Raw genomic sequence first — 23216 nt, 5'->3', positions numbered from 1 at the left:
TTACTGAGCTCACCCCAGTCCAATGCCGGCATCTCCACATCATAGTTAAATTCCAAAAAATGGTTGGAATAAATCTACTATTAGAGACAGAGGAAGTTAGACAATGGCAGAGAGGTGAATGGGAATCAAATAATCAAATAGGAAGCAGACTTAATGAGGTGAATGTCCTAATTGTAATTCTAATCTTACGTTTTTTGTTCACCGGCCGGCTGTGCATTCGCCCCACCGCACATTGTCCATCCCTAACTCAGGTCTGTTAGGTCGGAGCTGCTGTGTGCAGAGTGAGATGAAAATCAAGGCTCCGCGATTTTCTCTCCTGGTCACTGGGACCCTGAAGCCCCGCCCCTCTGCGTAAACAATACAGTGCCGCATGCGCACTGCTCCTGCGGAAACATGATGTTTTTAAACCTGGGACTATTCTCAGGAAAAAAAGCCTCCGAGCTACAAACTCCGAACCTGCGAAGTCATATTTGAGCTTGAGGCCTACACCGGATGTTTATGAAGCCTCCCCACCCGGCTCCATTCCTCCCTCCCGCACTCACCCGCCTCTGAGCAAGGTGACACTGCGCATGTTCCGGAGAGTTCGGCACTGCGCCTGCGCACTGACCTCTCGCAGAGTGAATAGGGCACATTCATACCCGCAGGGAATGCTGGGTAACAGTAGCGCCATCGAAGTATCCAAACAGAAGGAATCTAATTTTGTCACGCAATTAAAATTAATTAATAAACTCAACAGATAAACTATTGCCAGTATCGGCGCAAATTAAGGGGTTATTCCTGGTGTGATCGAGTAGATGATTGATGTAGCATCCTCTCTGTTACAGGCAGTGGAGATTTGAAATGAAATGAAAATCGCTTATTGTCACAAGTAGGCTTCAATGAAGTTACTGTGAAAAGCCTCTAGTCGCCACATTCCGGCGGCTGTCCGGGGAGGCTGGTACAGGAATTGAACCGTGCTGCTAGCCTGCATGGTCTGCTGTAAAAGCCAGCGATTTAGCCCAGTGTGCTAAACCAGCCCCTTATCATAGAATTTACAGTGCAGAAGGCGGCCATTCGGCCCATCGAGTCTGCATCGGCTCTTGGAAAGAGCAGCCGACCCAAGCCCACACCTCCACCCTATCCCCATAACCCAGTAACCCCACCCAACACTAAGGGCAATTTTGGACACTAAGTGCAATTTAGCATGGCCAATCCACCTAGCCTGCACATCTTTGGACTGTGGGAGGAAACCAGAGCACCCGGAGGAAACCCATGCATCCATAGGGAGAACGTGCAAACTCCACACAGCCAGTGATCCAAGCCAGGAATCGAACCTGGGACCCTGGAGCTGTGAAGCAATTGTGCTTGCCACTGTGCTACTGTGCTGCCTATCTCAACACCTCCAAAGAAAACCACTCAACCCGTTACACACTGTTTAATGGGAGATAAAGTAATGTTTGAAAAATTGCTAAAAGTGGCTGATGAATCGACTGGTAAGTCTCAATCACTTTGGTGCAATTGGTCAGCTATTAAGAGAAAGCTTGATGGTTTGCGACCATCCAGAGCGAAGCTCTCATTATTTTTCTCCCTGTCAGTATTCATTGTCACAGTTCCAGGTTATCAATGGGCACTTAAACTTCATGAAATCCCCAAAATAATGAGAACTAATGATGTCCGGTGAGTTCCCACACTAATCGTACTGAATTAATATGTTTTTTAAAAAAATCAAAATGACAGACCATGTATTTAAACCCAACCCATTAGAAAGCTTGAATTAAAATTGGACACATTGCAGTGAATTGTTTAATGACCCCCTAATCTGGTCTGACATTTTGTGACATCATTATTCGATCAATTTTTCTGCCATGTGACTCTGTTTTTCAGATGAATTGTACTTCCACAAAGAAAGATGTGAAGCAGAATGAGACTGCAAGGTTTAACACTGTGGGCCGTTCAGCTCCGTGCACCGCATTGTTTCTGTAACAGTGAATACATTTCAAAAGTACTCCAGTGCCTTTCAAACACTTCAGGAGGTCCAGTGGTCATGAGAGGTTTTATAGAAATGCACATTTCTGCTAATTGTCCTCAAACTAGGATTACACTCGGTGTCCTCACCAAAATCATTGATAAAGATTGAGCCTTAATTTTGTGTAATAACCACGATGTGGACACCATTTTGAATACTCTGTGAAACTCCATATGCACAATTATTTGTTGTAAAACACAGCGAGTTGTTGTGATTTGCAATGCACTGTCTAAAAATAGTTCTGGAATTTAATTGGACTGTAACTTCCAAAAGGGAATTTGGTGCATTCTGAAAAAAAAAGAAAAGTCGAACTACAGGATTAAATGGTCGTTGTGCAAAGCTGGCAAGACAAAATGGGCCAAATAGACTCCTCTGTGCTCTCAGAGCCTTGTGTACATGTAAAGGGAGTGGTAACAACCTGGAACCTACTGCCTATGAGGGTGGGATATGCAGAGATGAGGGAAGTATTTCAGTAGGAAATTGGACAGGCACTGAGAGAAATAAACCAGAGGGATTGGAGGATAGAACGGGGCAATGGGCAGACTGGCTTGCTCCAGAGAACCAACATGGTCTCAAGGTTTCCTAAAGTGTTGGGCCCATATATAGGGTTCCATTCTGGAGGGATAGTATTGAAAAGCACAGGGGAAATGTTCAACTTGTTTAGAACCAGGGTTAGACTGCACCGGGAGCATTGTCGACATTGGTGATCTCCATTTCGAAAAAGGAAATAGAGGCACTGGATAAGGTGCAATAAAGATTAATAATATACAGAACTGAGAGCATTTAACACTCAGGAAAGGCTGGGGCTGCTTTTTTCTGGAAAAGAGGAGACTGATGGAAATCTTTAAGAATATGAAGGGGAGCAGCACGGTGGTGCAGTGGTTAGCCCTGCAGCCTCACGGCGCTGAGGTCCCAGGTTCGATCCCAGCTCTGGGTCACTGTCTGTGTGGAGTTTGCACATTCTCCCCATGTTTGCGTGGGTGTCGCCCCCACAGCAGAGTAGGTGGATTGGCCACGGTAAATTTCCTCTTAATTGGAATAAGTCAATTGAGTCATTAAAATTTTTTTTTTTTAATTATGAAGGGATTCAATTATCCAAAAGGAATTTCAACAGAAACCTCTGTACCCAGCATGTGGAACTCGCTACCACAGCGAGTGGTTGAGGTGAACAGCGTGAATCCATTGAACGGAAAGCTAGATACATACATAAGGGAAAGGAATAGAGGGAGATGCTGATGGGGGAGATGTAGAGGGGTGGGTGGAGGATCATAAATACTGACACAGACCATGGCTAACCTCAGCCGGTATGGGAATTTAACCTGTGCTGTTGGTGTCACTCAGCACGAACCAGCCATCCAGTCAACTGAGTTAACCGATCCCCTTGTAAATCTGTAATAATTCCTTGAATATTTGTGATTGCCTGTCTCGCACCATACGATTTAATGTCGTTTGTCAGTGCACCTCAGACAACTTGCCCCTCATTCCCTGATAGTTTTCTTCCGTGAGAAATAGCAAGATAAATTCAACATAAGAACCATGTAACCACCATAGCCCATCTTCATGGCAATGAGGCATGATTTGGGGGGTTTCCAAACAGAAATGGTAACGAAACATCTTCTAACATCCAAACAGCCTTTTACACTTTGATCATTGTGAAATGTGCAACCAGATATTCGCGAGAAGGCTGAGTGAGATTGATCCCAGTGGAGGCGAAGTCGTGAGACCGGCCAGTCCAGCAGAAACCCTCTGACCATCTCCATTGACCAACAGAATGAACAAAATGCAGTCCTGGATGTAATTGAGAACAGAAACAATAACAGCAGAATCCAATTCCTGTAATCAGTTGTGAACCTGTTGGTGTCTCAGAAATTGTGATGAATTACAAAATCCCTTCACACATTGACAGCAGGTGAATGGCCTCTCCCAGTATGAAGTCCCAGGTGTGAGATAATCGGGATTATGGAGACATGGCAGCAGGATGACCAGGGATGGGAACTGAATATATTCAGTGTTTCGGAAGGACAGACAAAAAGGAAAAGGCAGTGAAGTGGCAGTGCAGGTTAATAATAATAATCTTTATTCTTATCACAAGTAGGCTTACATTAACACCAGGTTGGTGTTGAGGATCGTCAGAAGATACAGCAGGACCTAGATAGGTTGGAGACTTGGGCAGAGAAATGGCAAATAGAGTTTAATCCGGACAAATGTGAGGTAATGCATTTTGGTAGGTCTAACGTAGAGGGGACATATTCCGTAAATGGGAAAACTCTTAGGAATATAGAAAGTCAGAGAGATCTGGGCGCACAGGTTCACAGATCTTTGAAGGTGGCAACACAAGCTTAGGAATGCTTGCCTTCCTTGGACGGGGGTATAAAAACTAGCAAGTCATGCTACAGTTCTATAGAACCTTGTTAAGGCCACACTTGGAATATTGCGCACAATTCTGGTCGCCACCCTACCAGAAGGATGTGCAGGCTTTGGAGAGGGTGAAGAGGAGGTTTACCAGGATGTTGCCTGGTCTTGACGGTGTTAGCTATGTGGAGAGACTGAATAGACTCGGACTGTTTTCATTAGAAAGACGGAGGTTGAGGGATGACCTGATAGAGTCCACAAGATTATAGAGTTGATGTGCAAGCACTCTTTCCCACGTTGGAGGGGTCAGTCATCAGGGTGCACAGGTTTAAGGTCCCTGGGGCAAAGTTTAGAGGAGATGTGCGAGGCAGGTTATTTTACGCAGAGGGTGGTGAGTGCCTGGAACACATTGCCAGGGGAGGTTATGGAAACAGATACATTAACGGCGTTCAAAAGGCATCTTGACAAACACGTGGATAGGATGGGTATAGAGGGATTCGGCACAAGGAAGTGCTGAGGGTTTTGGCAAAGATCTGTATCATGACCGGCACAGGCTTAGAGGGCCAATAAAGTATCTGTCAAACTTGAGCTTCAATATATTCAATGACCAAAGGGCATGTTCCTGCGCTGTATTGTTCTTCTTTGTTCGTTGAAATAGTTGAGGCCATTGCATTGTATGTTTTCAAGAATAATAATATTCTTTATTGTCACAAGTAGGCTTACATTGCAATGAAGTTACTGTGAAAAGCCCCAAGTCGCCACATTCCGGCGCCTGTTCGGGTACACGGAGGGAGAATTTAGAATGTCCAAATTACCTAACAGCACGTCTTTCGCGACTAGTGGGAGGAAACCGGAGCACCCGGGGGAAACCCACGCAGACGCAGGGAGAACGTGCAGACTCCAGACAGTGACCCAGCCGGGAATTGAACCGGAGACCCTGGCGCTGTAAAGCCACAGTGCTAACCACTGTGCTGCCCACACAGCAGAAGCAGTTAGATATAGCACTTACGGCGAAGGAGATCAAAGGATATGGAGGGGAAAGCGGGATTGGGCTATTGAGTTGGAGACAAGCCACGATCATCATGAATGGTGGAGCAGGCTCGAAGGGCCAAATTGCCTCTTCCTGCTCCTATTTTCTATGTAATCCCTTCCCACACTGAGAGCAGGTGAATGGCCTCTCCCAGTGTGAACTCGCTGGTGTGTCTGCAGACTGGATAACTGTGTGAATCCATTCCCACAGAGGGAGCAGATGAATGGTTCTCCCGAGTGTGAATCCGCTTATGTTTCCGCAAGGGGATGAAGCAATAAATCCCTTCCCTCACTGAAAGCAGGCGAATGGCCTCTCCTCAGTGTGAACTTGCTGGTGTCTCTCCAGGATGGAAAAATCACAGAATCCCTTCCCACACTGAGAGCAGATGAATGACGTCTCCCCAGTGTGAACTCGCTGATGTCTCCGCAGAGTGGATGAATCAATGAATCCCTTCTCACACTGAGAACAGGTGAATGGCTTCTCCCCAGTGTGAATTCGCTGGTGTGACTGCAGGGTGGATAACTGAGTGAATCCCTTCCCGCATTGAGAGCAGGAGAATGGCCTCTCCCCAGTGTGAATTCGCTGATGTCTCCGCAGGGTGAATGAAGTACAGAATCTCTGCCCACACCGAGAGCAAGTGAATGGCTTCTCCCCAGTGTGAACTCGTTGGTGTGACTGCAGGCTGGGTAACTGAGTGAATCCCTTCCCGCATTGAGAGCAGGTGAATGGCCTCTCCCCAGTGTGAACTCGCTGATGTTTCTGCAGGCTGGATGAATCAATGAACCCCTTCTCACACTGAGAGCAGATGAACGGCCTCTCCCCAGTGTGAACTCGCTGATGTGTCTGCAAGGTGGATGAATGACTGAATTCCTTTCCACATTGAGAGCAGGTGAATGGCCTCTCCCCAGTGTGAACTCGCTGGTGTCTCTGCAGACTTGATAACCGAGTGAATCCCTTCCCACACTGAGAGCAGGTGAATGGCCTCTCCCCAGTGTGAACCTCCAGCTGAGATGGGACTCTGTATCGCTTCCCAGAGTCACCACATTTCCACAGTTTCTCCATGTTTTGGGCCTCCTCGTGTCTCTCCAGATTGGACAATCAGTGGAAGTTTTGTCTACACACAGAACATGTGCACTGTCTCTCCTCACTCTGAATGGTGTGATGTTTTTTCAGGCTGTGTATCTGGTTGAAACTCTTTCCACAGTCAGTTCACTGGAACTCTCTCACTCGGGTGTGGGTCTCGGTGCTTTTCCAGTCACACTGATGTTTCCACAGTCAGTTCACTGGAACACTCTCACTCGGGTGTGGGTTGTGTGGGTCGCAGTGCTTTTCCAGTCACACTCACGTTTAAAATTCTTTGGAAGTTGACAGTTCGGACAAACATTTCTCCTTCTCGCCGATGATATTCAGATCAGAAGGAATCGAGTGAGTTTGTCACATCGAGACGTGATGTTTGAGATTTCTGTCTGTAATTCCTCCTCTTCCAATATCCTTTGAAAACAATTTACAAAATCATCATTGTTAATACAGGATAAAAATTCAGAACAGACAATTCTAGTTCCTGTGGAACATTATTTCCTCTCTCGTTCTCCAAAAGCTATAAATCTCCATCCCACACAATCTGCCTCCATTCTCACTCTGCTGTATCTAATATTCACCCTCCCAATTCTCCTGAAGGTGCTGATTCATGGTGATTGACAGATCCAAGCTCAGCTCATTGCTTCCTGACCAGGACACAGAGATTAGAATAGGAGCAAGAGTAGACCATTCAGCCCAGCGGCTCTGCTCAACTATTCATTGAGATCCATGGCCGATCTACCTCAGCACCATTTTCCCACACGATCCACATATCCCTCGATATCTTCAATATCTAGAAACCTGTCAATATTTGTCTTGAACATACCCGATGACTGAGGCTCCACATTCCTCTGGGTAGAGAATTCCAAAGCTTTCCCACATCCTCGAGTGAAGAAATTCCTCCTCATCTCTGCTTTCTCTCTATTTTCCGACCTGATCCCCATAACCCTTAACTCCATTGTTAATAAAATATCTGTCCAACTTGTGCTTCAATATATTCAATGACCCCCAGATACAACTGGTCCCTGTGGAAGAGAAATCCAAAGACTAACAACCCTCTGAGGGAAGAGATGACTGGAAATCTATAATGTCGCTGCAGTCTTATATTACAAGATGAGAAATAATAATACATTTACTTTATTACAAACTGTAAATAATATATCTAATCTGTACCATGTAACAACACTAGACATATCTCTGTTCATTATTAATTTAAAAAAAAAAAAATATTTTATTGAAAATTTTTGGTCAACCAACACAGTACATTGTGCATCCTTTACACAATATTATAACAACACAAATAACAATGACCTATTTTATAAACAGAAAATGAATAAATAATAAATAACAAAAATGAAAACTAACCCTAATTGGCAACTGCCTTATCACAAGTAACACTCTCCAAAAATATAATTTAACAGTCCAATATATAATTATCTGTAGCAACGACCTATACATATTATACAGTATATATATTAACAACCCTGAGAGTCCTTCTGGTTCCTCCTCCCCCCCCCCCCCTCTCCCACCTCCCCCCCCCCCCCCCCCCCCATCCCCACCCTGGGCTGCTGCTGCTGCCTTCTTTTTTCCATTCCATCTATCTTTCTGCGAGGTATTCGACGAACGGTTGCCACCGCCTGGTGAACCCTTGAGCCGACCCCCTTAGGACGAACTTAATCCGCTCTAGCTTTATAAACCCTGCCATGTTATTTATCCAGGTCTCCACCCCCGGGGGCTTGGCTTCTTTCCACATTAGCAATATCCTACGCCGGGCTACTAGGGACGCAAAGGCCAAAACATCGGCCTCTCTCGCCTCCTGCACTCCCGGCTCTTGTGCAACCCCAAATATAGCCAACCCCCAGCTTGGTTCGACCCGGACCCCTACTACTTTTGAAAGCACCTTTGTCACCCCCATCCAAAACCCCTGTAGTGCCGGGCATGACCAAAACATATGGGTATGATTCGCTGGGCTTCTCGAGCACCTCGCACACCTATCCTCAACCCCCAAAAATTTACTGAGCCGTGCTCCAGTCATATGCGCCCTGTATAATACCTTAAACTGAATCAGGCTTAGCCTGGCACACGAGGACGACGAGTTTACCCTGCTTAGGGCATCTGCCCACAGCCCCTCCTCGATCTCCTCCCCCAGCTCTTCTTCCCATTTCCCTTTTAGTTCATCTACCATAGTCTCCCCTTCGTCCCTCATTTCCCTATATATATCTGACACCTTACCATCCCCCACCCATGTCTTTGAGATCACTCTGTCCTGCACCTCTTGTGTCGGGAGCTGCGGGAATTCCCTCACCTGTTGCCTCACAAAAGCCCTCAGTTGCATATACCTGAATGCATTCCCTTGGGGCAACCCATATTTCTCGGTCAGCGCTCCCAGACTCGCAAACTTCCCATCCACAAACAGATCTTTCAGTTGCGTTATTCCTGCTCTTTGCCACATTCCATATCCCCCATCCATTCTCCCCGGGGCAAACCTATGGTTGTTTCTTATCGGGGACCCCCCCAAGGCTCCAGTCTTTCCCCTATGCCGTCTCCACTGTCCCCAAATCTTCAGTGTAGCCACCACCACCGGGCTTGTGGTGTAGTTCCTCGGTGAGAACGGCAATGGGGCTGTCACCATAGCCTGTAGGCTAGTCCCCCTACAGGACGCCCTCTCTAATCTCTTCCACGCCGCTCCCTCCTCCTCTCCCATCCACTTACTCACCATTGAAATATTAGCGGCCCAATAATACTCACTTAGGCTCGGTATTGCCAGCCCCCCCCTATCCCTGCTACGCTGTAAGAATCCCTTCCTCACCCTCGGGGTCTTCCCGGCCCACACAAAACCCATGATGCTCTTTTCGATCCTTTAAAAAAAAGCCTTCGTGATCACCACCGGGAGGCACTGAAACACAAAGAGGAATCTCGGGAGGACCACCATCTTAACCGCCTGCACCCTCCCTGCCAGTGACAGGGATACCATATCCCATCTCTTGAAATCCTTCTCCATTTGTTCCACCAACCGCGTTAAATTTAACCTATGCAATGCGCCCCAATTCTTGGCTATCTGGATCCCCAGGTAACAAAAGTCCCTTGTTACCTTCCTCAATGGTAGGTCCTCTATTTCTCTACTCTGCTCCCCTGGATGCACCACAAACAACTCACTTTTCCCCATGTTCAATTTATACCCTGAAAAATCCCCAAACTCCCAAGTATCCGCATTATTTCTGGCATCCCCTCCGCCGGGTCTGCCACATATAGTAACAAATCGTCCGCATACAAAGATACCCGGTGTTCTTCTCCTCCTCCTCTAAGTACTCCCCTCCACTTCTTGGAACCCCTCAACGCTATCGCCAGGGGCTCAATCGCCAGTGCAAACAATAATGGGGACAGAGGGCATCCCTGCCTTGTCCCTCTATGGAGCCGAAAATATGCAGATCCCCGTCCATTCGTGACCACCATTATTAATTTAATGTCCCCTGAAATGTCAGCCATCTCCTGGGGAACCCACCCCTTTAATTGTGAACATTAGGAAAGAGACCATCCTTTTTTAAAATAAATTTAGAATAACAAAGAACAAAGAAAAGTACAGCGCAGGAACAGGCCCTTCGGCCCTCTAAGCCTGCGCCGACCATGCTGACGGCCTAAACTAAAATCTTCGACACTTCCGGGGTCCGTATCCCTCTATTCCCATCCTATCATGTATTTGTCACGATGCCCCTTCAACGTCAATTATTTTTTTCCAATTCAGGGGCAATTTAGCGTGGCCAATCCACCTAGACATGGGGAGAATGTGCAGAGATGTGCAAAATCCCCATGGATCGTGACCCGGGGCTGGGATCGAACCCAGTCCTCGGTGCCGTGAGACAGCAGTGTTAACCGCTGCGCCACCATGCCACCAGTGAGCATCCTTTTAGTTAAGACAAATAAATGTGCCAACCTGTTAAGGAGATGTGTGGGAGGAGTTGGAAACACTTTGTGGAGCCGCAAATCTGCATGAATTTTATCCCCCAATTATAATATAATAATTTTTATTGTCACAAGCTTACATTAACACTGCAATCAAGTTACTGTGAAAAGCCCCTAGTCGCCACATTCCGGCCCCTGTTCGGGTACACTGAGAGAGATTTCAAAATGTCCAATTCACAACAGAAATTCATCCCAAGCAGGAGGAAACGTGTTAAAGGGGAGGACAAGGCATCCATGGTTGACGAGGGAAGTCAAGGACAGCATAAAAGAAAAAGCATACAAATTGGCGAGTTTTAGTGGGAAACCAGAGGATTGGGAAGCCTTTAAAAGTGATCAGAGGACATCTATAAAAGCAATAAAGGAAGATGAAATATGAGTGCAAACCAGCTAGTAATAAGTGAAGATGTGAAGAGTTTTTTTCAATATATAAAAGGTAAGAGAGAGGCAAAAATAGACATTGGACCACTGGAAAATGTGGCTGGAGAAGTAATAATAGGAAACAAAGAATTGGCAGAGCAACTGAACAGTTACATTTCATCAGTCTTCACGGTGGAAGACACCAGTGGGATGCCAGAGATCCAGGAGAATCAGGGGGCCAAGGTGAGTGCAGCGGCCATCAATAAGGTGAAAGGTTCTGGGGAAACTGAAAGGTCTGAAGGTGGATAAACCACCTGGACCGGATGGACTACACCCCAGGGTTCTAAAAGAGATAGCTGAGAAAATTGTGGAGGCATTGGTGGTGATCTTTCAGAAATCACTGGAGGCAGGAAGGGTCCCAGAGGACTGGAAAGTGGCTAATGTAACACTGCTGTTTAAGAAGGGAGGGAGGGAAAAGATGGGAAGTTATGGGCCAGTTAGCCTGACTTCGGTCATTGGTAAGATTTTAGAGTCCGTTATTAAAGACGAGATCGCGGAGTACTTGGAAGTGCATGGTAAAGTAGGTCTGAGTCAGCACAGCTTTGTCAAAGGGAGGTCATGTCTGACAAATCTGTTAGAGTTCTTTGAGGAAGTAACAAGGAACTTAGACAAAGGACGTGATTTATTTAGATTTCCAGAAGGCCTTTGACAAGGTGCCGCAGAGGAGACTGTTAAATATGTTAAGAGTTCATGGTGTTAAGAGTAAGATAGAGGATTGGCTGACCGGCAGAAGGCAGAGAGTGGGGATAAAGGGGTCTTTTTCAGGATGACAGCCGGTGACTAGTGATGTACCTCAGGTGTCTGTGCTGGGATCACAACTTTTCACAATATACATGAATGATCTGGAAGAAGGTACTGAAGGCACTGTTGCTAAGTTTGCACATGATACAAAGATCTGTGGAGGGACAGGTAGTATTGAGGAAGCAAGAGGGCTGCAGAAGGACTTGGACAAGCTAGGAGAGTGGGCAATGAAGTGGCAAATGAAATAAAGAACAAAGAAAAGTACAGCACAGGAACAGGCCCTTCGGCCATCCAAGCCTGTGCCAAACATGCTGCCTGTCTAAACTAAAATCTTCTACACTTTCTGAGTCCGTATCCCTCTATTCCCATCCTATTCATGTATTTGAGTCGATTTCGGCGGCGTTAGAGCAGCTGGTTAGTCAGTTTCTGCGGGAGCATTGCGGAAGGAGGGTGCTGGGAGGTAAGTCAACCTTTAAAAGCACTTCTCTTTGCAGGGGCAGGCCAGTCGATTTCGGTGGCGTGAGAGCAGCTGGTTAGTCAGTTTCAGCGGGAGCATTGCGGAAGGAGGGTGCTGGGAGGTAAGTCAACCTTTAAAAGTACTTCTCTTTGCAGGGGCAGGCCAGTCGATTTCGGCGGCGTGAGAGCAGCTGGTTAGTCAGTTTCAGCGGGAGCATTGCGGAAGGAGGGTGCTGGGAGGTAAGTCAACCTTTAAAAGCACTTCTCTTTGCAGGGGCAGGCCAGTCGATTTCGGTGGCGTGAGAGCAGCTGGTTAGTCAGTTTCAGCGGGAGCATTGCGGAAGGAGGGTGCTGGGAGGTAAGTCAACCTTTAAAAGTACTTCTCTTTGCAGGGGCAGGCCAGTCGATTTCGGCGGCGTGAGAGCAGCTGGTTAGTCAGTTTCAGCGGGAGCATTGCGGAAGGAGGGTGCTGGGAGGTAAGTCAACCTTTAAAAGCACTTCTCTTTGCAGGGGCAGGCCAGTCGATTTCGGTGGCGTGAGAGCAGCTGGTTAGTCAGTTTCAGCGGGAGCATTGCGGAAGGAGGGTGCTGGGAGGTAAGTCAACCTTTAAAAGCACTTCTCTTTGCAGGGGCAGGCCAGTCGATTTCGGCGGCGTGAGAGCAGCTGGTTAGTCAGTTTCAGCGGGAGCATTGCGGAAGGAGGGTGCTGGGAGGTAAGTCAACCTTTAAAAGCACTTCTCTTTGCAGGGGCAGGCCAGTCGATTTCGGTGGCGTGAGAGCAGCTGGTTAGTCAGTTTCAGCGGGAGCATTGCGGAAGGAGGGTGCTGGGAGGTAAGTCAACCTTTAAAAGCACTTCTCTTTGCAGGGGCAGGCCAGTCGATTTCGGCGGCGTGAGAGCAGCTGGTTAGTCAGTTTCAGCGGGAGCATTGCGGAAGGAGGGTGCTGGGAGGTAAGTCAACCTTTAAAAGCACTTCTCTTTGCAGGGGCAGGCCAGTCGATTTCGGTGGCGTGAGAGCAGCTGGTTAGTCAGTTTCAGCGGGAGCATTGCGGAAGGAGGGTGCTGGGAGGTAAGTCAACCTTTAAAAGTACTTCTCTTTGCAGGGGCAGGCCAGTCGATTTCGGCGGCGTGAGAGCAGCTGGTTAGTCAGTTTCAGCGGGAGCATTGCGGAAGGAGGGTGCTGGGAGGTAAGTCAACCTTTAAAAGCACTTCTCTTTGCAGGGGCAGGCCAGTCGATTTCGGCGGCGTGAGAGCAGCTGGTTAGTCAGTTTCAGCGGGAGCATTGCGGAAGGAGGGTGCTGGGAGGTAAGTCAACCTTTAAAAGTACTTCTCTTTGCAGGGGCAGGCCAGTCGATTTCGGCGGCGTGAGAGCAGCTGGTTAGTCAGTTTCAGCGGGAGCATTGCGGAAGGAGGGTGCTGGGAGGTAAGTCAACCTTTAAAAGCACTTCTCTTTGCAGGGGCAGGCCAGTCGATTTCGGTGGCGTGAGAGCAGCTGGTTAGTCAGTTTCAGCGGGAGCATTGCGGAAGGAGGGTGCTGGGAGGTAAGTCAACCTTTAAAAGCACTTCTCTTTGCAGGGGCAGGCCAGTCGATTTCGGCGGCGTGAGAGCAGCTGGTTAGTCAGTTTCAGCGGGAGCATTGCGGAAGGAGGGTGCTGGGAGGTAAGTCAACCTTTAAAAGCACTTCTCTTTGCAGGGGCAGGCCAGTCGATTTCGGCGGCGTGAGAGCAGCTGGTGAGTGGTGAGTCAGTTTCAGCAGGAGCTGAGACTTTTTCTCTTTTCTTTAAATTAGTTTTTTAGGCGGGATCAGGAAGTCGACCCGCGGACGTCTGGGAAGACCCTCACCAATAAATTCTGGTGGAGAGGAAACCCGAGACACTACACGTGTAGTGTCTCCCACCCGCCCTCCTCCTCTAACCTAATAATAAAACCCATTGGTCTGAGGTAAGTACCATATTTTTATTATATTATTATTATTTTTTATAAAAATTTAATTTAGTTGTTAGCCAGATCTTGGTAGAAAGTTAGAGGAATGGCAGGGAAGGGAGTACAATGTTCCTCCTGCAGGATGTTTGAGGTGAGGGATGCAGTTAGTGTCCCTGCTGATTTTACCTGCAGGAAGTGCTGCCATCTCCAGCTCCTCCAAGACCGAGTTAGGGAACTGGAGCTGGAGTTGGAAGAACTTCGGATCATTCGGGAGGCAGAAGGGGTCATAGATAGCAGCTTCAGGGAATTAGTTACACCAAAGATTGGAGATAGGTGGGTAACTGTAAGAGGGACTGGGAAAAAACAGTCAGTGCAGGGATCCCCTGCGGTCGTTCCCCTGAGAAACAAGTATACCGCTTTGGATACTTGTGGGGGGGGGGACTTACCAGGGGTAAGCCATGGGGTACGGGCCTCTGGCACGGAGTCTGTCCCTGTTGCTCAGAAGGGAAGGGGGGAGAGGAGCAGAGCATTAGTAATTGGGGACTCTATAGTCAGGGGCACAGATAGGAGATTTTGTGGGAGCGTGAGAGACTCACGTTTGGTATGTTGCCTCCCAGGTGCAAGGGTACGTGATGTCTCGATCGTGTTTTCCGGGTCCTTAGGGGGGAGGGGGAGCAGCCCCAAGTCGTGGTCCACATTGGCACCAACGACATAGGTAGGAAAGGGGACAAGGATGTCAGGCAGGCTTTCAGGGAGCTAGGATGGAAGCTCAGAACTAGAACAAACAGAGTTGTTATCTCTGGGTTGTTGCCCGTGCCACGTGATAAGTGACATGAGGAATAGGGAGAGAGAGCATTTAAACACGTGGCTACAGGGATGGTGCAGGAGGGAGGGTTTCAGATTTTTGGATAACTGGGGCTCTTTCTGGGGAAGGTGGGACCTCTACAGACAGGATGGTCTACATCTGAACCTGAGGGGCACAAATATCCTGGGGGGGAGATTTGTTAGTGCTCTTTGGGGGGGTTTAAACTAATGCAGCAGGGGCATGGGAACCTGGATTGTAGTTTTAGGGTAAGGGAGAATGAGAGTATAGAGGTCAGGAGCACAGATTTGACGTCGCAGGAGGGGGCCAGCGTTCAGGTAGGTGGTTTGAAGTGTGTCTACTTCAATGCCAGGAGTATACGAAACAAGGTAGGGGAACTGGCAGCGTGGGTTGGTACCTGGGACTTCGATGTTGTGGCCATTTCGGAGACATGGATAGAGCAGGGACAGGAATGGATGTTGCAGGTTCCGGGGTTTAGGTGTTTTAGTAAGCTCAGAGAAGGAGGCAAAAGAGGGGCAGGTGTGGCGCTGCTAGTCAAGAGCAGTATTACGGTGGCGGAGAGGATGCTAGATGGGGACTCTTCTTCCGAGGTAGTATTGGCTGAAGTTAGAAACAGGAAAGGAGAGGTCACCCTGTTGGGAGTTTTTTATAGGCCTCCTAATAGTTCTAGGGATGTAGAGGAAAGGATGGCGAAGATGATTCTGGATATGAGCGAAAGTAACAGGGTAGTTATTATGGGAGACTTTAACTTTCCAAATATTGAATGGAAAAGATATAGTTCGAGTACAATAGATGGGTCGTTTTTTGTACAGTGTGTGCAGGAGGGTTTCCTGAAACAATATGTTGACAGGCCAACAAGATGCAAGGCCACGTTGGATTTGGTTTTGGGTAATGAACCAGGCCAGGTGTTGGATTTGGAGGTAGGAGAGCACTTTGGGGACAGTGACCACAATTCGGTGACGTTTACGTTAATGATGGAAAGGGATAAGTATACACCGCAGGGCAAGAGTTATAGCTGGGGGAAGGGCAATTATGATGCCATTAGACGTGACTTGGGGGGGATAAGGTGGAGAAGTAGGCTGCAAGTGTTGGGCACACTGGATAAGTGGGGCTTGTTCAAGGATCAGCTACTGCGTGTTCTTGATAAGTATGTACCGGTCAGACAGGGAGGAAGGCGTCGAGCGAGGGAACCGTGGTTTACCAGGGAAGTGGAATCTCTTGTTAAGAGGAAGAAGGAGGCCTATGTGAAGATGAAGTGTGAAGTTTCGGTTGGGGCGATGGATAGTTACAAGGTAGCGAGGAAGGATCTAAAGAGAGAGCTAAGACGAGCAAGGAGGGGACATGAGAAGTATTTGGCAGGAAGGATCAAGGAAAACCCAAAAGCTTTCTATAGGTATGTCAGGAATAAGCGAATGACTAGGGAAAGAGTAGGACCAGTCAAGGACAGGGATGGGAAATTGTGTGTGGAGTCTGAAGAGATAGGCGAGATACTAAATGAATATTTTTCGTCAGTATTCACTCAGGAAAAAGATAATGTTGTGGAGGAGAATGCTGAGTCCCAGGCTAATAGAATAGATGGCATTGAGGTACGTAGGGAAGAGGTGTTGGCAATTCTGGACAGGCTGAAAATAGATAAGTCCCCGGGACCTGATGGGATTTATCCTAGGATTCTCTGGGAGGCCAGGGAAGAGATTTCTGGACCTTTGGCTTTGATTTTTATGTCATCATTGGCTACAGGAATAGTGCCAGAGGACTGGAGGACAGCAAATGTGGTCCCTTTGTTCAAAAAGGGGAGCAGAGACAACCCCGGCAACTATAGACCGGTGAGCCTCACGTCTGTAGTGGGTAAAGTCTTGGAGGGGATTATAAGGGACAAGATTTATAATCATCTAGATAGGAATGATATGATCAGGGATAGTCAGCATGGCTTTGTGAAGGGTAGGTCATGCCTCACAAACCTTATTGAGTTCTTTGAGAAGGTGACTGAACAGGTAGACGAGGGTAGAGCAGTTGATGTGGTGTATATGGATTTCAGCCAAGCGTTTGATAAGGTTCCCCACGGTAGGCTATTGCAAAAAATACGGAGGCTGGGGATTGAGGGTGATTTAGAGATGTGGATCAGAAATTGGCTAGCTGAAAGAAGACAGAGGGTGGTGGTTGATGGGAAATGTTCAGAATGGAGTACAGTCACAAGTGGAGTACCACAAGGATCTGTTCTGGGGCCGTTGCTGTTTGTCATTTTTATCAATGACCTAGAGGAAGGCACAGAAGGGTGGGTGAGTAAATTTGCAGATGATACTAAAGTCGGTGGTGTTGTCGATAGTGTGGAAGGATGTAGCAGGTTACAGAGGGATATAGATAAGCTGCAGAGCTGGGCTGAGAGGTGGCAAATGGAGTTTAATGTAGAGAAGTGTGAGGTGATTCACTTTGGAAGGAATAACAGGAATGCGGAATATTTGGCTAATGGTAAAGTTCTTGAAAGTGTGGCTGAGCAGAGGGATCTAGGTGTCCATGTACATAGATCCCTGAAAGTGGCCACCCAGGTTGATAGGGTTGTGAAGAAGGCCTATGGAGTGTTGGCCTTTATTGGTAGAGGGATTGAGTTCCGGAGTCGAGAGGTCATGTTGCAGCTGTACAGAACTCTGGTCCGGCCGCATTTGGAGTATTGCGTACAGTTCTGGTCACCGCATTATAGGAAGGACGTGGAGGCTTTGGAGCGGGTGCAGAGGAGATTTACCAGGATGTTGCCTGGTATGGAGGGAAAATCTTATGAGGAAAGGCTGACGGACTTGAGGTTGTTTTCGTTGGAGAGAAGAAGGTTAAGAGGAGACTTAATAGAGGCATACAAAATGATCAGGGGGTTGGATAGGGTGGACAGTGAGAGCCTTCTCCCGCGGATGGATATGGCTGGCACGAGGGGACATAACTTTAAACTGAGGGGTAATAGATATAGGACAGAGGTCAGAGGTAGGTTCTTTACGCAAAGAGTAGTGAGGCCGTGGAATGCCCTACCTGCTACAGTAGTGAACTCGCCAACATTGAGGGCATTTAAAAGTTTATTGGATAAACATATGGATGATAATGGCATAGTGTAGGTTAGATGGCTTTTGTTTCGGTGCAACATCGTGGGCCGAAGGGCCTGTACTGCGCTGTATTGTTCTATGTTCTATATGTTCTATGCCCCTTAAATGTCACTATCGTCCCTACTTCCACCACCTCCTCCGGCAGCGAGTTCCAGGCACCCACTACCCACTGTGTAAAAAAACTTGCCTCGTAGATCTCCTCTAAACCTTGCCCCTCGCACCTTAAACCAATGCCCCCGAGTAGTTGACCCTTCGACTCTGGGGAAAATCCACTCTGTCTATGCCCCTCATAATTTTGTAGATCACTATCTGGTCACCCCTCAACCTCCGTCGTTCCAGTGAGAACAAACCAAGTTTATTCAACCGCTCCTCATAGCTAATGCCCTCCATACCAGGCAACATCCTGGTAAATCTCTTCTGCACCCTCTCTAAAGCCTCCACATCCTTCTGGTAGTGTGGCGACCAGAATTGAACACTATACTCCAAGTGTGGCCTAACTAAGGTTCTATGCAGCTGCAACATGACCTGCCAATTCTTATACTCAATGCCCCGTCCAATGAAGTCAAGCATGCCTTATGCCTTCTTGACAACCTCCTCCACCTGTGTTGCCCGGTTCAGTGACCTGTGGACCTGTATACCTAGATCTCTCTGACTAACAATACTCTTGAGGGTTCTACCATTCACTGTATATTCCCTACCTGCATTATACCTTCCAAAATACATTACCTCACATTTGTCCGGATTAAACTCCATAAAATACAATAAATACAATGTGGAAAAGTGTGAGGTTGTGCACTTTGGAAGGAGGAATTTAGGCACAGACTATTTTCTAAGTGGGGAAATGCTTCGGAAATCAAAAGCACAAAAGGACTTGGGAATCCTAGTTCATGATTCTCTTAAGGTTAATGTGCAAGTTCATGCGGCAGTTAAGAAGGCAAATGCAATGTTAGCATTCATGTCAAGAGGGCTCGAATGCAAGACCAGGGATGTGCTTCAGAGGCTGTATAAGAACAAAGAACAAAGAAATGTACAGCACAGGAACAGGCCCTTCGGCCCTCCAAGCCCGTGCCGACCATACTGCCCGACTAAACTACAATCTTCTACACTTCCTGGGTCCGTATCCTTCTATTCCCATCCTATTCATATATTTGTCAAGATGCCCCTTAAATGTCCCTATCGTCCCTGCCTCCACTACCTCCTCCGGTAGTGAGTTCCAGGCACCCACTACCCTCTGCGTAAAAAACTTGCCTCGTACATCTACTCTAAACTTTGCCCCTCTCACCTTAAACCTATGCCCCCTAGTAATTGACCCCTCTACCCTGGGGAAAAGCCTCTGACTATCCACTCTGTCTATGCCCCTCATAATTTTGTATACCTCTATCAGGTCGCCCCTCAACCTCCTTCGTTCCAGTGAGAACAAACCGAGTTTATTCAATCGCTCCTCATAGCTTATGCCCTCCATACCAGGCAACATTCTGGTAAATCTCTTCTGCACCCTCTCTAAAGCCTCCATATCCTTCTGGTAGTGTGGCGACCAGAATTGAACACTATACTCCAAGTGTGGCCTAACTAAGGTTCTATACAGCTGCAACATGACTTGCCAATTCTTATACTCAATGCCCCGGCCAATGAAGGCAAGCATGCCGTATGCCTTCTTGACTACCTTCTCCACCTGTGTAGCCCCTTTCAGTGATCTGTGGACCTGTACTCCTAGATCTCTTTGACTTTCAATACTCTTGAGGGTTCTACCATTCACCGTATATTCCCTACCTGCATTAGCCCTTCCAAAATGCATTACCTCACATTTGTCCAGGTTAAACTCAATCTGCCATCTCTCCGCCCAAGTCTCCAGACAATCTAAATCCTGCTGTATCCTCAGACAGTCCTCATCGCTATCCGCAATTCCACCAACCTTTGTGTCGTCTGCAAACTTACTAATCAGACCAGTTACATTTTCCTCCAAATCATTTATATATACTACAAAGAGCAAAGGTCCCAGCACTGATCCCTGTGGAACACCACTGGTCACAGCCCTCCAATTAGAAAAGCATCCCTCCATTGCTACCCTCTGCCTTCTATGGCCTAGCCAGTTCTGTATCCACCTTGCCAGTTCACCCCTGATCCCGTGTGACTTCACCTTTTGTACTAGTCTACCATGAGGGACCTTGTCAAAGGCCTTACTGAAGTCCATATAGACAACATCTACTGCCCTACCTGCATCAATCATCTTAGTGACCTCCTCGAAAAACTCTATCAAGTTAGTGAGACACGACCTCCCCTTCACAAAACCGTGCTGCCTCTCACTAATACAAATGGCTCTGGTCAGACACCATTTGGAGTTTTGTGAGCAGTTTTGGGCCCCGTACCTAAGGAAGGATGTGCTGGTCTTGGAAAGGGTCTAGAGGAGGTTCACAAGAATGATCCCGAATGGTCTAATTCTGCTCCAATGTCTTTAGGTCTAATCCTGTAAAAGGAGTTTCCAAAATCCATCGCAGTCAGTCCTCCTCCTGCTCCCTGATCCAGGATGACCGCTCATGCCCCCCGCTGCACTGACCCTCGTTGTCATCAGCAGTCCCTCGATTTGAGGGTGATGTTGACTCAGGGTTGTGAGCTTCTGCCCCGGGTCTTCATGTGACTGAACAGAGCCGCAGAGCTTTGGACACATGGGACAGGATATCTCATAAGGCAGTGAAATCTGGAGAGCAGGATTTGCTTCCTTTTCTTCCCATCTCTGCCACCGCTTTGCATCATCAATAAGACATTGAGAGGGCAGCACGGTAGAGCAGTGGTAGCACTGCAGTCACACGGCGCCTAGGTCCCAGGTTCGATCCCGGCTCTGGGTCACTGTCCGTGTGGAGTTTGCACATTCTCCCGTGTTTGCGTGGGTTTCGCCCCCACAACCCAAAAGATGTGCAGATTAGGTGGATTGGACACACTAAATTGCCCCTTAATTGGAAAAAATGAATTGGGTACTCTAAATTAAAAAAAAAAATTTTTAATAAGACATTGGGACTCAAAGACTAATCCAGTTTGATGGACAAGTTGTCTCCAATCTGAACAATGGGAAACAAGCTCCTCCCACTCATTGAAACAAAGATGACAAACGCGCATGCGCCCTGATGCACATCCAATAAAGATGGCGGCCGTTAATCCGAGCCCAATATGAGGAGCTGCAGCTCCGCTCAGTGCAAACTGGGTCCCGTAAACTTTTCCGAGGTTTGCGATTGCAACAGCTTTACACAACGTTTCCGTCCACTCCCGCGATCTCTCGCTCCCTCCATATTGATAAACGCCTCTTACCAATGTCAGATCTGAAGAAAACGTGTTTCTACATCGCCATTACCCACACTGCGCATGCTTCAATCACAGCGGGCCCCGCCCCTTATTCTCTTCGTTGGAGGATCAGCCGCTGCCAGTGCTACGGTCCCGCCCCTCGCTTCCTATTGGTCGGGAGTCGCCGTCAATCACCCGGGCATTGTGACGGGACAGTTGGTGAGAGCGGCCACAGGTTCAGGCTGACTCGCTGATTGCCCAATAAGTGAGAGTCTCAGTGGGACAATGAGACAATAATAGTGGAGATGGGGCCCAGAGGATAAACAGCAAAGTGTTCACTCACTTTGAGAGTAACAAACAAAGTGTCTGTTCCAATAATAAAAGTGTGTGTGAGTGAACACATCTGTGTCTGCACAGATTTCCTGTTGGTGCTCTTGTTTCCGCCCACACAAAGATGTGCAGGTTAGGTGGATTGGCTATGCTAAATTGTCCCTGGGAGGGGTTATGAGGATAGGGTGGGAGATTGGCCCAGGCAGTGTGATCTTTCAGAGGGACGGTGCAGACTCATGGGACGAATGGCCTCCTTCTGCACTGTAGCAATTAGTCATAGTGTCATAGAATTTACAGTGCAGAAGGAGGCCATTCAGCCCATCGAGTCTGCACCAGCTCTTTGAAAGAGCACCCTACCCAAGCCCATACCTCCACACTATCCCCATCACCCAGTAACCCCACCCAACACTAAGGGCAATTTTGGACACCAAGGGCAATTTAGCATGGCCAATCTACCTAACCTGCACATCTTTGGACTGTGGGAGGAAACCGGAGCACCCGGAGGAAACCCATGCGCACACAGGTCAACGTGCAGACTCTGCACAGAAAATGACCCAAGCCGGGAATCGAACCTGGGATCCTGGAGCTGTGAAGCAATTGTGCTAACCACTATGCTACCATGCTGCCCACAATTCTATGATCATTGAATTCAATGCCCCACCCTATCCTCATAACCCCTCCCAGGGACAAATTTAGCATAGCCAATCCATCTAGCCTGCACATCTTTGGACTGTGTGGGAGGAAACAAGAGCACCAACAGGAAATCTGTGCAGACACAGGAAGAATGTACAAACTCCACACAGTGACCCAAGGTCAGAATTGAACCCAGGTCCCTGGTGCTGTGAGGCTAACCACTGTGCCACCCTGTTACTTTGTCAGTTATTAGACAATAACCTGCCTGTTATTCCAATTCTGTTATGCGTTATTCTGTCAGTTATTATTGGACAATAACCTGCCTGTTATTCCAATTCCGGTGTGTGTTACTCTGTCACTGTTATTACTAGACACTAACCTGTGTTATTCCAATTCTGGTGTGTGTTACTCTGTCACAATTACAATTAGACAATAACCTGTCTGTGATTCCAATTCTGGGTGTGTTACTCTTTTACTATTATTATTAGACAATGAAAGGAGGACAAGGTGAAAAGGAACAAATATGTTTTCAGTTCCCTGGGCCCCAAGCACTGGATTCCCTCCCTGAACCTTGCCGCCTCCACCTCATGTCCCTATTTTAATACTCAACTTAAAAGTTACCTCTTTAATCAGGTTTTTGGTCACCTGCCCTAATATCTCCTTTTGTGTCTCGGTGTCTCACTGTGTTTTATAATGTTCCTGTAAAGTTGACTGGGATGATTTATGATGTTAAAGGTGTTATATAAAGAGTTGTTGTTGTTGACTGTAACCCTGACCTCCTGTTTTACAATAATCGATTGGTTTCACAACAAACTCTATCTCTGATTATATTCCCCTGCGGGTTTGCAGCGGCCGTTAGCTCAGGCCTGTCACCAGGAGCACCCCGCAGCTGTTGACCCGGGGCACTCGATGCAAACCCGGGCCCGGAAACTTCTCGGAGTTTGGGCCTCCACCGGGTTTCAGTGAAACCTCCTGACCTAGTCCAGCATCAGCACTGCGCATGCTCCAATTCACAATGGCCGAGAATGATTGACGGTAGCTCTAGACCAATAGGGTGCAATGGGCGAGTCTGGAGGACCTAGTGGAGCGGCTACACCTCCAACCAATCGGAGTAAG

At 47.6% G+C, this 23216-nt stretch overlaps 2 protein-coding genes across 4 annotated transcripts in view; one reads left to right on the top strand and one right to left on the bottom strand.

Annotated features, from left to right (window-relative positions):
• The window catches only part of LOC140418952 (uncharacterized), a 42435-nt gene that overhangs the window by 9505 nt on the left and 9714 nt on the right, over positions 1-23216 (top strand). The window contains exon 2 of one of the 2 annotated variants that reach the window (XR_011945440.1): positions 1864-3978. The exons of the other annotated variant lie outside the window; for it this stretch is intronic. The gene's annotated coding sequence lies outside the window, so the exon portion shown is untranslated. Of the gene's footprint in view, positions 1-1863; positions 3979-23216 lie in introns of those variants that run through there. 2 annotated transcript variants of the gene reach the window in all.
• On the bottom strand, positions 4060-23095 carry LOC140418963 (uncharacterized). Of its 2 annotated transcripts, none has more exons than XM_072502661.1 (2): positions 22722-23095; positions 4060-6878 (listed from the first exon to the last, which is right to left on the bottom strand). In XM_072502661.1, the coding sequence occupies exon 2, from the start codon at positions 6447-6449 to the stop codon at positions 5676-5678; it is 774 nt and encodes a 257-aa protein (XP_072358762.1). In that variant the 5' UTR covers positions 6450-6878; positions 22722-23095; the 3' UTR covers positions 4060-5675. The 2 variants fall into 2 exon arrangements, with proteins under 2 accessions (XP_072358762.1, XP_072358761.1); XM_072502660.1 differs by lacking the exon at positions 22722-23095 and adding an exon at positions 21165-21249.

Source organism: Scyliorhinus torazame, chromosome 5 (assembly GCF_047496885.1).
Source record: "Scyliorhinus torazame isolate Kashiwa2021f chromosome 5, sScyTor2.1, whole genome shotgun sequence".
NCBI lineage: Eukaryota > Metazoa > Chordata > Chondrichthyes > Carcharhiniformes > Scyliorhinidae > Scyliorhinus > Scyliorhinus torazame.
Note: the sequence above shows the minus strand (reverse complement) of the source record. Positions and strands in the feature narration are given on the sequence as shown.

Coding starts and splice junctions, on each gene's coding strand:
- LOC140418963 (XM_072502661.1), bottom strand. CDS start 6,449: ATGGAGAAACTGTGGAAATGTGGTGACTCTGGGAAGCGATACAGAGTC.